The 16,616-nt window shown below is 38.2% G+C and overlaps 1 protein-coding gene across 5 annotated transcripts in view; it reads right to left on the bottom strand.

Annotated features, from left to right (window-relative positions):
* LOC122553140 (WD repeat containing planar cell polarity effector) overlaps positions 1-16,616 on the bottom strand; it is a 134,053-nt gene that overhangs the window by 92,635 nt on the left and 24,802 nt on the right. For 3 of the 5 annotated variants that reach the window (XM_043696719.1, XM_043696716.1, XM_043696721.1), the window contains one exon: positions 2,829-2,912. In XM_043696719.1, coding sequence (XP_043552654.1) covers positions 2,829-2,889 — 61 coding nt within the window. In that variant the 5' untranslated portion in view covers positions 2,890-2,912. Of the gene's footprint in view, positions 1-2,828; positions 2,913-4,043; positions 4,108-16,429; positions 16,494-16,616 lie in introns of those variants that run through there. The other 2 variants (XM_043696720.1, XM_043696722.1) reach the window with 2 other exon arrangements.

Genomic DNA, 16,616 nt, shown 5'->3' with positions numbered 1-16,616 from the left:
GCTAGGAACTCTCCAACCACAAGGGATGAACTCGGATTTCACCAGTTTCCTCATTTCCCCTCCCCCCAGCCTGTCTCAGTCAAATCCATCAAATTCAGCACCGCCTCCCTAACCTGCAATCTTCTTCCCGACCTCTCCGCCCCCACCCCAATCTGTCCTATCACCCTCACTTTGACCTTTTTCCACCTATCACATTTCCGACGCCCCTCCCCCAAGTCCCTCCTCCCTATCTTTTATCTTAGCCTGCTGGACAAACTTTCCTCATTCCTGAAGAAGGGCTAATGCCCGAAACGTCGATTTTCCTGTTCCCTAGATGCTGCCTGACCTGCTGCGCTTCTCCAGCAACACATTTCCAGCAGTGCTAACTGCTGAGCTAAGTGGCAACTTTCTCAAGTGGATTATATCTTAAACAAATCTTGGTGAGCTTTATTGATTAGAAAATCCTAGCTTTGCTTTTTAGTTGTGCTAACTAACTGATCTCACCAAGTGAAAGGATTGTTTCACAGCTCGTATCAGTACTCTCAGTGAAAATAAAAAAAATCTACCATTGTTCCCACTCCTAATTACTATCCAAGTGTTATGGATCAGACTAAATCGCCTCAAAGTACATTAAGAAGATAGCCGAGACACCAACTTTTTTTATTTTTAAAGGTATTGTGTTTTGGATGCAATTCGACTGGTCAAACTACTGGGATTGAAGCAAAACACACTTGATTCTTATACTATACTTAAAATACAAACAAAAGAAAGAATAACAAAACTCTCTTGGAAAACCTAACAGAATAACAGATTATTTAACTAGTAAACAGCAACTATTCCAATATAGTAACATCTCATTAAACACACCCTTGGCAAAGGCAAATGCAGTAATTCAGACTGTCTCACATGCAATTCTCGTAGCAGAGAGGACTCCAGCTTTTAGCTGTAATGGAGAGAAAAATAACAGCTTCAAGACCCTAGCAATTGCTGAAAGCTAAAACTTCTGATTCTGTGGGAGCTTGACCCCACTTACTCATGCCTCTTCTATCTGGAAAAACAAAGTTAGCCATATTGCTAGGCTCAGAGCAGACACCTTGGCTCCAAGTTTATAATACTTGCTTTCACAAGTAAAATGTGTTTGTTTGGTTTGGACATTGAAACATACTCTATTGAGAGTCAGTGACTTATGGGAGATTTCCACATAGAGTGAGAGAGTGAAAGAATTGGGGAATATATTAGCAAATTGAAAAATATTTGATATTTCTATATATTGAATGTGAATGCAGATTCTATATGGTGTCAACAACCCATAAAAAATTATATAAGTTGATCAAAGCTTCACACTTTCTTTTAAATGCAACAGTAAAGCTTTTAATTAAAATGGTGTTACCTAGAGTCATACAGCGTGGAAACAGATCCTTTGGCCCAGCTCGTCCATGTTGACCAGGTTTCCTAAACTGAACTAGTCCCATCTGCCTACGTTGGGCCCAAACCCCTCTAAACCTTTCCTATCCATGTATCTGTCCAAGTGTCTTTTAAATGTTGTAATTATACTCACCTCTACCACTTCCTCTGGCAGCTCATTCCATATACACATCACCCTCTGTGTGAAAAAGTTGCCCTTCAAGTCATTTTTAAAGCTTCCCCTCTCATCTTAAACCAATGCCTTCCAGTTTTGGACTCCTTACCCCTGGGAAAAAGACCTTGCTATTCGCCTTATTCATGGTCCTCATGATTTTATAAACTTCTATAAGGTTACCCCTCAGTCTGCTATACTCTGGGGAAAAAGTCCCAACCTATCCAGCCTCTCCTTATAACTCAAAGTGTGCAGTTATGCTAACGTTCCTGTATATCTTTCTTGCACTCTTTCCAGATTAATAACATTCTTCCTATAGCAGGGTGAACAGAATTGTATGCAGTACTCCATTTGTGGCATTACCGATGTTTTATATAGCTGGAACACGACGTCCCAACTCCTGCTCTGACCGATGAAGCCAAGCATCTAAGTGTCTACTTCACCATCCTGGCTACCTGTGACGCCACTTTCAAGGAATTATGAACTTGTACCTCAAGGTTCCTCAATCCAACAACACTTCCCAGTGCCCTACCATTAACTGTGCAAGTCCCGCTTTGATTTGTCTTGCCAAAATGCAACACCTCTCATTTATCTAAATTAAACTCTGTCTTCCATTCCTTGGCCCACTGGCCCAACTGATCAAGATCCCTTTGTATTCTTACATAACTTTCTTCACCGTCCAATTTACCAACATTTTTGGTGTAATCTGAAAAATTACTAACCATGCCTCCTATATTTTCATGCAAATCATTTATATAAATGACGAACAACAGTGGACCCAGCACTGATCCTTGTGGCACATTGCTAGTCACAGGCCTCCAGTCTGAATAACAACCTGCTGGATCTAAGCTCATATTACACTTGTAGTAAAGAAGACAATACTGTTCACCAGTTGAGTGGCCATTATGCGTAATGCTCTAATAGCTCAATAAACTTAAATCAACATTTAGATTTCTTATTGTAAAAATTGCAAAAACACAGATGCAAACTGCATTAAGAGGTGCAATTTCTAACTGCATTTCTACTACAGCACTTTATTATAATTTGGTTTTAAAAAATATTTCAGTATAAAATATACCAGTGTACTTAAATATAAATTCAATTTAAATGAACACATAATAGATAGTGCATTATGCTAACAGCAATGCAAAATCCATTATCACATAACGCTTCTTATATATGTATGAATGGTAATTTTTGTTGTATTTCAATGGAAGGGAGAAAATTATTTAACTAATAAACAGTTACAAAATCTAGGAAAGACTTCAATTACCCTTGACTTGTAAGGTATTCTTCATAGACCACAGGTGCAGCTCAGTCAGGCAGACAGACATCTGATGGCAGCTGGAGCTCAGCTCTGTCAAAGAAACAACACCATGTGTGAAAATTAATTAGCTTCCATTAAGCATAAAATTAAACTTCTCTGCAAGTAGAATTGCAAAATGGTCCCTCATGAACTATATTTTAAGATGAAAATGTGGCAACAATGCATTAGCTTAAAAAGAGCAGAAAAGGAACAGCAGTTTATTCTGCCCACCCCACAGGACTTGCTATTATGAGCTAGGTCTACAAGGAAACCCCAGAAGGCAGCACTGTTTGAGAAACCCATTAACCAATGGCTCAAATTCCACATACTGTCTTTATAATTATTTGCATTTGGGAGAGACTGAAAGTTTATTGATTTCACACTTTTAATTGACAGTGTGGCTCCCCGCAAGAAACCGTTCTTTACGTTTGACTCTGACATGCTTTCTTAAATATTGGGAATAAGTCCGGAGGAAAGACTAATGAAAAATGAAACTTCAGATATTTACTATAACCCAACTTTGTGTGTCACTTGTGGCACAGTGTAGTGGTAGAAGCAGTTTTCTAACATAATAGCAAACAGATGTATTTTCAATCCTTCAGCCACTTAGTTGCACTACTATGAAACAAAAGTACCAGCTAGTGCCAGTTGGGCTGTATGACCTGTTTTAAACCTGTACTTTCCATGTAATTCTACATAATAAAAGTTAGTCAATACAATGGGAGATTTGTGGTGCTTTTTTGGAAATAGCACCAAAGAAACCTTTTTTTCGCCCACTACTTAACATCCTTTGGTTAATCCATTTGTTAGAATTCCTTGGAGTGCTTTTTATTGCACTTCCAAATCCATTTAAAACAAATGAGTTAGCAACCATACAAATATAGCACAGGCCCCTGGACATGTCACTTTCACAAAAATAGTTTGCATTTAGTGGAACAAATCCAGACCTAGAATTGGAACACTTCCTTGAAAAAAATCACAAAAGATGCTATACCATAGCATAAAATCACACATGTAAAATCTTCACAGTAAGCTAGATAGTATAGATTACAACTCAAAGTTCAAGCTATAAATTTCCATGAACATGGTTTACATTAGTACCCTTTTTTGCAACAGGGTAACAAAGGTTACATACAGTCTACATAAAAAAAACAAAGTAAATAAACATGTTTTCTAACTCACAGAATACATTGGGTTGAAACTTTGGATTTGCCTCACAATTGCAGAGTGAAGAGATTCTTGCACTATGATTCCAACTTGACATCCTCTTCCAAGCAAGAAAGACTTTGATGTCAAATTATTCTTTTAATCAGTAAACAGAGATCTAGGATGATAGCCTTTTAGAACACTTAAGAAGATCAGATCAATATCCCCATATCGTTTTAAAATTAACTTTTCAGAACTCTTTAATTTTATTTAAACCTTTTCTCCCCTTGATACAATCAATGACTTTCAAGTTTAATAATAGCTGAAAGGAAAGATGTTATCAAGGTTTGATTGCAATGATTTTTGTTGTATTTATGAAATGGGGAAGTAACTGAGAAAAGGAAACGTAACAGATTATGCTGCCATGACCTTTTGAATATTTTTAGGCCATTCTCCCCTTGTGTAAAGAACAGATGTTACTTCAGCCATAGCTGCAGAAAATGTCATTACTGCCTCTCACCATATTTTGTGACGGGTTGACCTGAAGCGGGATTGATGTGTCAATAGTCTTTTTTTTTAGTTGTAACCACAATCCAGAGCCAAACCCTTTAGCGTACAAAAATACTGACAGGTCTTTAGGACAAATGAATATTTCCTCAGCTGAAGAGAAACAGCTGAGAAAATCAGCCCTACAATTCAAAACTACAACCAGCTTGTCTTGAGAAGAGGAATGGACATAATGTCATCTTTTTTCTGTAAAATCATCACAGGATATTTGCAAGAACAAAGTTACAAACAAGACAATTTGCCTGTCCCAGTAGAAAATCCTGTAATAATATGCACACAAGACATTCAACAAGAAAAAGGTCACAACACTCATCAAAGTAGGCATCAAGTTCTTGACACTCAGATCAATATTTCCATGATCATGGTTATCTTACAAGAATTTTGTTTGGAAGTTTTAAATTTAAGATTTTTATATCATAACCTTTCTACAATAATGAAACCACTTCCTCAGTTTTGCTTACTATAAATTATATTCTTATAACTTAAGCTTCTAGGCTATGTAAAAGATTTAAATGCATAGCATTTGTAGCATTAATGAGGGGAATATTAATTCCATAAATGTTCTAGGTAGAACTATATTTCCATTTATTTTCTCACTTGGTGCTATCCAGGTGCCCAATGAATAGACAATAGGAGCAGAAATAGCTGACATGCAACTCTTCAACTATACCAAGAAAAAAACCAAACCATTTTACTAATGGCACCAAGAATATCTAACCCTTAAAGACATCCTAACTTTCAAAATGACATGCCGATCAGTAGCTCTCAAAAAAATAAAATAAATCGATAATTTTGGCAATATTTGTTGATACTGATAGAAAGAAATCAGGCAAATCTTTCGAGATATAAAATCTGCAATACTACAAACAAAATAATGCAAATTATGAATTTGAATCACATAGAAAATCAAAAATTAGATGAAATAAATCAGTAAGGGAGCAGTTGCATTCATGTGTAACTGAACAAAGATGAAAATACAGGGAACAACAGAAAATGAACATATAATTGTGTATAATGAAAATGAAAATATATAAACTGTAAACAAAAAAAAGTGTAAGTGTGGAAGAGTTTGGCTGTTTTACAGTAATCTAGATAAGATCATCCAAGACATTTTTACAGAACTGTTGTAAATGTTATCAGACTCCTGAAAAGTTGGATAGGAGTCCTGAAGTCTGACAATTATCCATTCAGGGGAAATGCAATTAGTTTATTGTACACCTGAAACAACCTCTGTTCTCTTGAGAGAGAATGAATCCCTATCAGATTTTTTGACAAGCTGTCAACCACATGCAAGAAACTCCACACCCAACTTATTACAGCAGTATGCTTATTATCTTTCTTGGCATTTCATTTGAAAGTCATGTGTAAACTTGCTTACAGCTTGCAATAAAGTAAATCCTGCATACAAGTGCTCTCCCAATACTGGAATAAAAAACAAAATCTCTGTCCTACTGATCAAGATCTCTTTCTAATGCTGTCATATCTCAGAGTAAACCATCCTTAATGAAATAGTCATATGAATTTGGCTTTTAACAATAAAACATGTAGTAGTGTGGAAATATATTCAAATACAGTATTATTTCAGCAAAGAATATAAATACATAACAAGCTCAATGGAGTGGCGTGAAATTGACCAGTAGGTTCCAGAACAATTCAAGATTAGGGACTAAGCTCAGGAGTCGAGAGTGTGGTGCTGGAAAAGCACAGCAGGTCAGGCAGCATCCGGGGAGCAGGAGAATCGATGATTAGGACATAAGCCCTTCATCAAGAATGAGGCTTGTGAGCCAAGGGAGTAGAGAGATAAATGGGAAGGGGGTGGGGCTGGGAAGGGGGAAGGTAGCTGACAGTGCGATAGATAGATAAAGGTGAGGGTGATGGTGATAGATTGGAGAGGAAGGTGGAGTGGGTAGGTGGGAAGTAAAATAGACAGTTGGACAGGTCATGAGGATGGTGTCAAGTTGGAAAGTTGGGATCTGGGAAAAGGTGGGGGAGAGGGGAAATGAGGAAACTGGTGAAATTCACATTAATCCCATGTGGTTGGAGGGTCCCAAGGCAGAAGTGAATGTGGTTCAAGACATTATCCATGTGATACACAACTATATCCAGCCCTTGAAGGATATGCAACATTGTGATCTGGACAATTTCCGGCACTGAATTGATGCTGCTGCCTTCCAGTGGGATATCAGCATTCCAGTAGCATCTGCTTAGTTCCTTGATTTTGCCAAGGACAGGTAGCTCCACATTTAGAAAGTCAAAATGCAATCCATCAGAGTCAAAGTTGTTTTCTGAACAGTAAATCATGTTTGATGAATTTGTAAGAGTTCTTTGGAGATGTAATAAGCAAAATGGCTAATGGAGATCTTGTAGATGCAGTAAATCTGGACTTAGAAAGCATCTGATGAGGGTCCACACAAAAGTCACACAAGGGAAGATCCCATTATGTTAGGGCAGTTTACTACCTTGGATAGAGGATTGGCTCACCATACCAACAGAAAACAGAGTCATGATAAATGTAATTTTCTAGATAGCAAGCTACAACCAATTGGGTATCACAGAGTTCGGTCTTTGGGCTCCAAATATTTACAATCTATATTAATGATTTGGATGCAGGGATAGAAGGTAATATAGCCAAATTTGCAAATCTACTAAAATAGGTAGGATACTAAGTTGAAATAAGCAATTTACAAATGGAAATCGATCGATTAGGTGAATGGGCCAAAATCTGGCAGATGGAGTTTACAGCAGCTAAGTGTGAGGTGATCCATTTTGGTCAGAAGAATAGAAAGGCAACTTATTATCTAACTGGAAATAAACTGCAGAGTGCTTCAGTGGAGAGAGATCTGGTTGTCCCCATGCAGGAGTCACAGAAAATTAGAATTAAGGTACAGCAGGTATTAAGGAGTGCAAATGGAATTTTGGCATTTATTGTGAAAGGAATAGAGAATAAAAGTGAAGTGCTGCTTCAACTGCACAAGACTGCACCTGGAGAGCAGCATACAATTTTGGCCCCTTGAGAAAGAATGTAGTTGCATAAGAGGTAATGCAGAGGAGAATCACTAATTTGATTCCAGAGGCAAGAGGCTTTGTTTTATGAGGAGCGATTGAGCAGTTTAGGCCTATATTCTAGAGTTTAGAAGAATGAGAGGAGATTTAATTGAGATAAAAAAGATACTAAAGGAGAATGGCAAAGTAGATACATAGAGGATGATTCCACTTGTGGGGCAATCTAAAACAGCACGGTGGCCCAGTGGTTAGCATTGTTGCCTCACAGCGCCAAGAACCCAGGTTCGATTCCCACCTCGGGTGACTGTCCATGTGGAGTTTGCACATTCTCCCGATGTCTGCATGGGTTTACTCCGATTTCCTCTCACAATCCAAAGATACGCAAGTTAGGTGAATTGGACATGCTAAATTTTCCATAGTGTCCAGGGATGTGTAGGTGCATTAGTGTGGGATAAATGTACAGTACTCAGAAAATGGGTATGGGTGGGATTATCTGCAGAGGGTCAGTGTAGACTCATTGGGCCGAAGGGCCTATTTCCACACTGTAGGGATTCTATTCTATAGTTTGAGGATGAGGTATCAGATTTAAATATAATGAAATAAACAGAAATGAGGAGAAAATACTTCTATCAAAGGGTCATGAATCTGTGGAAATCACTACCTCAGAGTGTGGTGGATGCTGGGACATGTAGTAAATTTGAGGAGATAGAAGATCTTTTATTTGTAATGATTTAAAGAGTTATGGAGAACGGGCAGGAAAGTTGGAGTTAAGGCTGAGATGAGATCAGCCACGATCCATTGAATGGCAGAGTAGGCTTGAGGAGCTGAAATTCCTACTCCTGCTCCTATTTCTTATGTTCACATCACTGATATCTTTTATTTCATGGACCATGCCATTTTTGAGGATTTCCCTGTTGACTTATTCTGTACAAGGGAGAAAGTGAGGACTGCAGATGCTGGAGTACCAGAGTTGAAAAATGTGGTGCTGGAAAAACACAGAATCCTGCTCCTCGGATGCTGCCTGGCCTGCTGTGTTTTTCCAGCATCACATTTTTCAACTCTTACTGCAACACAGCTGAGAAGTGACTGTACTTCATGCATGAATGGCAATTAGCCTCTTTGGCGGGACAATTTTCACACGTGCTTACTTCCCATCATGCTGATAAGTTAGCCGGGTGGATGATGTACTCCTCCTCCTTACTTCTACAATCACCTCTCTGGTTTAAATGTTACATTTGATGGAGTCATCTTTGGGATATCACTTCCATCACCCCAAATCCATTAGGTTTACTTCCTGATCTCAGCTTGTCTGCTCAGGTAAAATACTTTGGTTAATGTTAAATCATCCCTCAACTGAAAGTGGTCAGAGAATACTTCATCTACACCTCCTGCAACAGTTCTGCCTTTGAGTCATTCTTCTTTTAAGCTGCAATACTCACAGTTCTCAGCATATCTGTAGAGATGATTAAGTGTTAATACTTCCACCTTATCACTGGGTACATTTATTAAATTCAGCTCATTTAACATAAGCATTTTTTCACTGATTGAAGCAAGCATTGAATGTTTTTATTACCTCCTAATGTGTTGCTGTTTTTCAGATGACCTCTTGCCTGACTATGATATTACTTGCACAACTACTCATTACACACGATGGCATATTGAGCTGATCGTTGGCTCAGCTTTCCTGTGAGATCAGATGCAGCACAAGTAAATCTTGAGTACCAATTCAGCAACAGTTCTGCTCGATTGGATCCCATGACCTGCTTGAAGTTTTCCAGTAATACTAGAGACCTCTCCTCATTGCTCTTTCACTTGCTGCTGCTGTATAATATTCTTGGTCTTGCTTTGCTGCTAAAAGAATATTTACACAGTCTGCTGAGGTAACGAAAACATTAACATCTTATTGTGGCTTCAACTTGTCATAAGGCTTCAAAGACTAGCAAAATGATGTGACATTGCATCATTTCTTCTGAAGATGCATTCTGCCCCATTAACACATCATAGTGCCTTCATTTCAGGATTGAACTCCATCTGCCACTTCTCTGCCCAACTCTCCAGTCTATCTATATTCTCCTGTATTCTTTGACAGTCTGCTATGCTTTCTGCTACTCCACCAATCTTTGTGTCATCTACAAACTTACTGATCAGACCACCAATGCCTCTTCCAGTTCATTTATGCATATCACAAACAACAGTGGCTCCAACACTGATCCCTGTGGAAACCACGAAGATGCGTTCTCACTTACTTAATGACTGATGTTAGGCTAACATCCTGTTGATGAATGGTTTCTCCCTCCCTCCGCTCTTGAAAAGTTGTGAAACATTTGCTGCCTGCCAATTTGAGGGGCTGTTTCCAAATCTATTGAATTTTGGGAAATGGCCTCCAGTCTGAAAAAGTATCCGTTACCACCACCCTCTGTCTTCTATCTTTAAGCCAGTTCTGTATCCAAATGGTTAGTTCTCCCTGTATTCCATGAGATCTAACCTTGCTAATCAATCTCCCCTGGGGAACCTTGTCGAACACCCTTCTTAAACAGTGGCACCACGTTAGCCAACCTTCTGTCTTCCGGCACCTCACCTGTGACTATCAATGATACAAATATCTCAGCAAGCAACATTTAGGGGGCATTTGGACGGATATGTGAGTGGGGGAAGTTTGGAGGGAGATGAGCTAGGTGCTGGCAGGTGGGACTGGATGGGGATGAGATATCTGGTCGGCATGGACAGGTTGGACCGAAGGGTCTGTTTCCATGCTGTACATCGCCATAACTCTATTTCAGAAAGACTGGAGGGACAAGCCTGGGAACTATAAATCTGTGAGCCGGACTTCAGTGGTGAAAGTGATTATTGCAGATGCTGGATATTAGAGTCAAGATTAGAGTGGTGCTGGAAAAGTACAGCAAGTCAGGCAGTATCCGAGGAGCAGAAAGATCGACGTTTCGGGCAAAAGCCCTTCATCAGAAATTGAATCCAAAGGTGATTCTGAAAGATAGGATTTACATGCACACGAAAAGACAGGGACAGATCAGGGATATACCAATGCAGAAAAAAAGGTGCAATTTCAAGAATGTAAGGGGTTAAAACAGCATTAGATTATTAAAACTTACAGCAGTAATGTTGTGACAGGTAGATATCCAAGGGAGAGGAATTTGAAAGTTTGAGATCCAACTAGCAAGGGATACAAGTATTTACCATGGACTGATGGTGAGGTAGAAAGACTGGTGAGTGGTGGAACATTTTTCGTAGGATATGGCAGTCAAAGACTCTGGAGACTCTCTGTGTGGAGTTTGCACAATCTCCCAGTGTCTGCGTGGATTTCCTCCGGGTGCTCCGGTTTCCTCCCACAATCCAAAGATGTGCAGGTTAGGTGAATTGGCCATGCTAAATTGCCCGTAGTGTTAGGTGAAGAGGTAAATGTAGGGGAATGGGTCTGGGTGGGTTGCGCTTCGGCGGGTCGGTGTGGACTTGTTGGGCCGAAGGGCCTGTTTCCACACTGTAAGTAATCTAAAAAAAAAGACCAGAGACCAAATTTATTGCCTATCCCAAATTGCCCTTGAGCTGAATTGCTTGCCTCATGTTGATTTTGGGGTGCTTGATCACAGTATAGGAAATCAAAGAGTTGTAGCAGTTTTCTGATAATTTGAGTTTATTAGGAAGCAGCAATTTAGATGATACATCAGTTAATTCGGCAAAAAAAGTATACGACTGACAGAACAATTCAGTGATCCTAAATCTGTCCTGTAGAATGGAGGAACAGGAGCAGTAGTTTTGAAGGGGAATAGGTCTTTGCCTTCATTATTCCCTCAGGTTGATGTAAAGGAACTCATCTCCCAAGAAGGTGATATCATTTCCCTGGATTTTCTTGCCTGTATCTGTATCTTTTTACCTATCCCTACTGGTATACTTATTTTAGGTGCTGGCCATCCCTGCTGTGTCAATCACTTGTCTAAGCTCTTTTGGTCAATGACCATGAGCAGTTACTCATGATGCCAGGATGACCAGTGTCCCCTTGCCCATCACAATTTAAAGGCTAGTTTCAGTCCTCCCACAAACAAAAGTTGATGATTTCCAAAATGTTGAACTCACAATAGGATAGTGTGGTGCACAATAAATCTCTCCCTTATGCCTGTATAACGCTAGTTATCACTGTAAGACAGTTAAATGAGATTTCATGCTACACAGAAAATACCAAATAAGGAACACTGGGTGAACACAGTTTTAAAGGGACCCCAATTTCCAACACTAGATAATTTCAGAAGGTAGTTAACCATATCTGGATTCACATGTAGGCCAGAACAGGTAAAGACAGCAGATTTCCTTCCCTAAAGGACATCACTGTACTACATTAGTTTTTATGCTAATTAATTGCAGTTTCGTGATACCATCACTGAGAATAGCTTTCAATTATAAAATTATTCATTGAATTTTATTTTCACAGTAGCGGTGGTGGCAGGGAATGGAATTGAATCTCCATCCCTAGAGCAGTAGCCTGGACATCTAGATTTGCTAGTCCAGTGACATTTCTACTATGCTACCATGTCCCCCTAAATTAAGACTCTATGGGCAGTCACAGGACATGACAGTGGTCATCCTTGCATCATGGATGTGGTCTGAGATGAACTTGCTGATGAAAAAGATCTCAAAAACATAAAAGGCAATTAGAGGAAGAGAAGTTTAGTGGGATGCAGTTTATGTGAACAGTGAGAGAGTATTCAAAACTGCGCAAAGAAATTCAAGGAGATCTAGGTATTTAAAGTGCAGGTCAAAAAATTTACTTGGTACAGGTACTATGGGAAGACAAAATTTACATCTAAGTGAGGAAGTCAGCATGGGACTTGGGAATATGGCACATAATGAGGATCCTTCATTATTGGGATTGCAATTTGTAATTAATAGAATTTATAAATTGGTTTGATTTCTTTGCACCCTTTTCTATGTTTGTAATTTATTTTACTGCTGAAGACTTTGTATGCATGAGGACACCGTAAGTATGATAATGTCTTGTTTTACTGCTTTAGGTTTTTTGAACATTAAATGTAGTGTGAAACTTTCACGGTATAATCTTCAATTATCGTGTGTGTACTCTGACATTGCGTTCTGTAAAATGTTCAACCCCTCGGGATGTTGGGACAAGCCTTTGGTAAAAAAAAAACTCGAGCAACTATAAATTTAACTGTCACAAGTAGGGTTTTCAGTTAGAATGAAACAATCCCTGGAGCTTCTGAGACAAACTCTCAGATCTAGTCTCTGAGCCCTCCTCAATCCATCCCATTTCACAGACGGCACTTAAAATGCAAAACAACACAAATTCCAGGATGATACAATTTTTCACTTGGAAATATAAATTTCCTTAGTCCCCTACTCATCCCCAATCACTACTCATCCATATTTCTTCTCGAATAGCTCCTAAGAATTTTCTATCTTAAACAACTTCACAATTGAAAGAATGCAGGCTTAGATTTCACTTGCAGCTCGAAAATCTTGTATCTATGCATATGTAATGTATCTATACGAATGCATATGTAAATATTTCATTCACTACATACAATCACAAAGTGGAAGTTAAATCTATTCCTAAAATAATTAGCTTTATTGGCAGATTTTGAGCCAATATCAAAAATGACTATTAGCTAAACAATTCAAACTGGCAGCTATTCACCAAAAATCCAGTTCGCTTTGGGCTGCAAATTCATCAGCACTTGTAACAGTCCGTCCACTGAGATTAGTTACAATTAAACTTTTAACTAATAATTAGTTTGTCATTTAGAAAAAAAAGATAGTTTATAACCATAATTTAAGAATGTATTATTAGCCGAGGTGTCCCACATAAGCATTTAAGATCAACTGTTGGTTTAGATAAATAAAGAAATGCAGATGATGGAAACCTGAAACAAAAGTCGAAAGTGCTGGAAAAACGCAGCATCTGTAAAGAGAAAATAGAGTTAATATTTCAAGACCAGTGACCCATTGTCAGAAGGTTTAACTCTTTTCTCTCTATGGGAGCTTGCCAGACCTGCAGTTTTTCTCCTGCACACTTTTTTTTGATGTAGCTGGCTGAGAAGGAAGGGGCAATTGGACCATAGCACAACATCATATTCAGTCCACACCTTAAAATCAGACATTCAGCCCTTACTTTTCACATTGTCATCACAAAACTTATATTTATACATAAAACAGAATTGTTTAATTCAAATCTTTGAATAATTCATTTTTAGGTAGAAACAATGGCTGAATTGTCGGAAGTAGACTCATACGTTACAAAAGAATTTTTGTTTTTTTTTAAAAGGAGAGCATGTTAATTAAAATACCAAAATGACATGAAGGCAGTGACTAATATTGCGAAAAAGGTTGGTGAGATGTTCAATACGACACAAAAATTAACCCCAGGAGAAGGCTGCATTTGTCGTGAAAGATCTACATTTAATAAGGACTTCTAAAGTTGTTATGGATACACTCTTTGAAAGACAACCACTGACAAGCAGAAAAAAGGCAGGATTACCAACATCCAGATGAATGAATTTAAGTGAACATTATTCACAAAAATGGCAAGCATCATGTGTACAGCGTGTCAATCACTGACAACATTAGTGAAGTCCAACACTCAATGTACAACTGATACTCCAGGCAAATGCAATGCTCTGCAAAAACAGTCAAAGCAAGGTGGACGGGAAAAGTTAAAGCTTCATAGGATACAAGACCTGCACAACAAAGGTCAGAATGGGTGTGAAAAGTTGAAAAGTTCATATCAAATGATAGAAAGGGCCTTGAGGCTAAACAGGAGATGCAAGAACAAGGTGAAAAAGATGAAATTTCAGCAACAGAGTTAAAAGAAAAATATTAGTTTCAAATTTCTACATGTAACAGTTAAAAATCAATTACATTTCTAGTACAGTCAAATTCATAATCAAATTAGAACACTGTACAAAACATTATTTGCTATTAAAACAAAATCCTGTTTTGTATCAGGTCAACTTTTTTCAAACTTGCTACAACCAGCATAACAATTTGGTGTTAGTAGATATTCTGCTGATTAGTAATGTCAATAGCATACTGAGCCGCAAGATCATTATTTGCTAAAACAACTTCATATTTTTAAACTTAATGTGATATGAGTAAATGCTCATTTGATGCTGCATCATAGATTTCTGTGTCACACTGTAATTACTCCTTCCCATCTGTGGCTGCACCACTCCAGCAATTCAACTTGGAATACAGAGAAATATCTATGTGCCAATCCTTTGTTTACTGAATTATCATATGGCTTCCTAATTTAACCATAAGTAACAACCTAAATTCAAAGTATAATAAAACTATGGACAGAATTTGAGACTTTAAAATGGGGAAATAATTATATACACAAGCCATGGGGTCTAGTTAGCTCCTGCTCTCAAATCCCAACTCAGATGGAAATACAATCTGAACTCAGTGCTGATGCTACAGGATTCTGATTAGTTATACATTAAGACTTGTGTTAAATGCAAGTTTTCTGTTGTGCAACATTTCTTACAGACAATAAGATGTAGAAGCATAAATAATCAGTCATTCAGCTTGAGTCTGTTCTGCCATTCAGTGAAATCATCTGATGATCCTTAGTTTCACTTTCTTATCTTTCCCCTATAACTATAGATACTGACTTTAAAAAAAATACCTCAGCCTTGAATAAACTTAATGATCCAGTCTTCATAGCCATCTGCCATAAAATAATTCCATAGATTCACAGTCCTCTGAGAGGATAAATCTTCATTTGTTTTAAATGGGCAATAACGATGTTACTTTGAGATTATGCCCTTAGATCTTTCCTTATGTCAGGGGGCCGAACTAGCACTGTATTCCAGTTGTGGTCTAACTAGAACAGAATAGAATATAATAGAATGGTACAGGTAAACAACCCTTTATCTGAAATTCCAAAATCCGAAAAGCTCCGAATGTTTCTTTGTGAAGTTTTTTCCTCATTAACAAGGTTGTTTGGCATGCAAACAGTTAACCCAACTCCACACCCACTTGATTCATGTCACTCAGATGTGACGTGGGTGGGCGTGGCCCAGCACCAGCAGGCCTCAATTCTGTCTCAGAGTCCGTAGTCTGCTGTTCGGTAAGACTTTTTAAAATTTCACCGTCAAACTGTCACTCATTCTGAAATTCGAAAAATTCCGAATTCCATAAACCAGTTGGTCTTGAGCTTTCGGACAAAAGATTGTGTACCTGTAATTTATTGTCACTTGTATATTTACAAAAAAATACAGTGAGAAGTGTCTAAGTCATCATACTCTGGTACCTATATAAATAACAAATCATTTATAAGAAAAGTGCCCTGTATAATTTTAGCATATCATCCCCATTTTTATACTCCATTCACATTGAAACAGAGGCCAACATTCCATTTGCATTCCCTATTACCCGCTGAACTTGTATGCTAGCTTTTTGTGATACAAGGACTTCCAAATCGCTGCTGTATCTTTCTGCAGTCTTTCTCCATTTAAACAACAGTTAGCTCCTCTATTCTTCCTGTAACAGTGTGTAACCTCAAGTTTTGCCCAGCCAAGTTTTTGCCCACTTGGTTAACCTGTCGATATTCTTCCTCAGACTTTTTGTGTCAACCTTATCACTTACTTTTGTGTCACTTCTCATTTTCCACAGGCTGATTCAAAGTGAAACAGCTGCAAAAATGAAACGTAGCAACAGTTTAAGTATGAATCAAAAGTACAGAATGCTTTGACGATGAGGAGAAAAACTCCTACAGATTTGTTTGTTTCTCCTGGGCAGTTAGAGAACCTTGCAATAAAAATTAACAAAATCAAAAATTTTTGCAAGACTAAAATTATGTCTTTTTAAGAAAATCATTTAATATTTACTTGATTGGTTCCTCCTCAATCACGACATTTACCTCCAGAGTACCATGGATGCATCTTGTACTATCTACTGGACCAAAAGAAATAACAAATTGCCACATTTACATCAACAGCATTTCTCCTCATCCCTCAAAGAAACATTAAAAAAAAGAGTAAGTCATTTGGCCCTTTGAACCTATTCCACCTTTTC

The sequence above is a fragment of the Chiloscyllium plagiosum genome, chromosome 9, assembly GCF_004010195.1.
Source record: "Chiloscyllium plagiosum isolate BGI_BamShark_2017 chromosome 9, ASM401019v2, whole genome shotgun sequence".
NCBI classification, from domain to species: domain Eukaryota; kingdom Metazoa; phylum Chordata; class Chondrichthyes; order Orectolobiformes; family Hemiscylliidae; genus Chiloscyllium; species Chiloscyllium plagiosum.
Note: the sequence above shows the minus strand (reverse complement) of the source record. Positions and strands in the feature narration are given on the sequence as shown.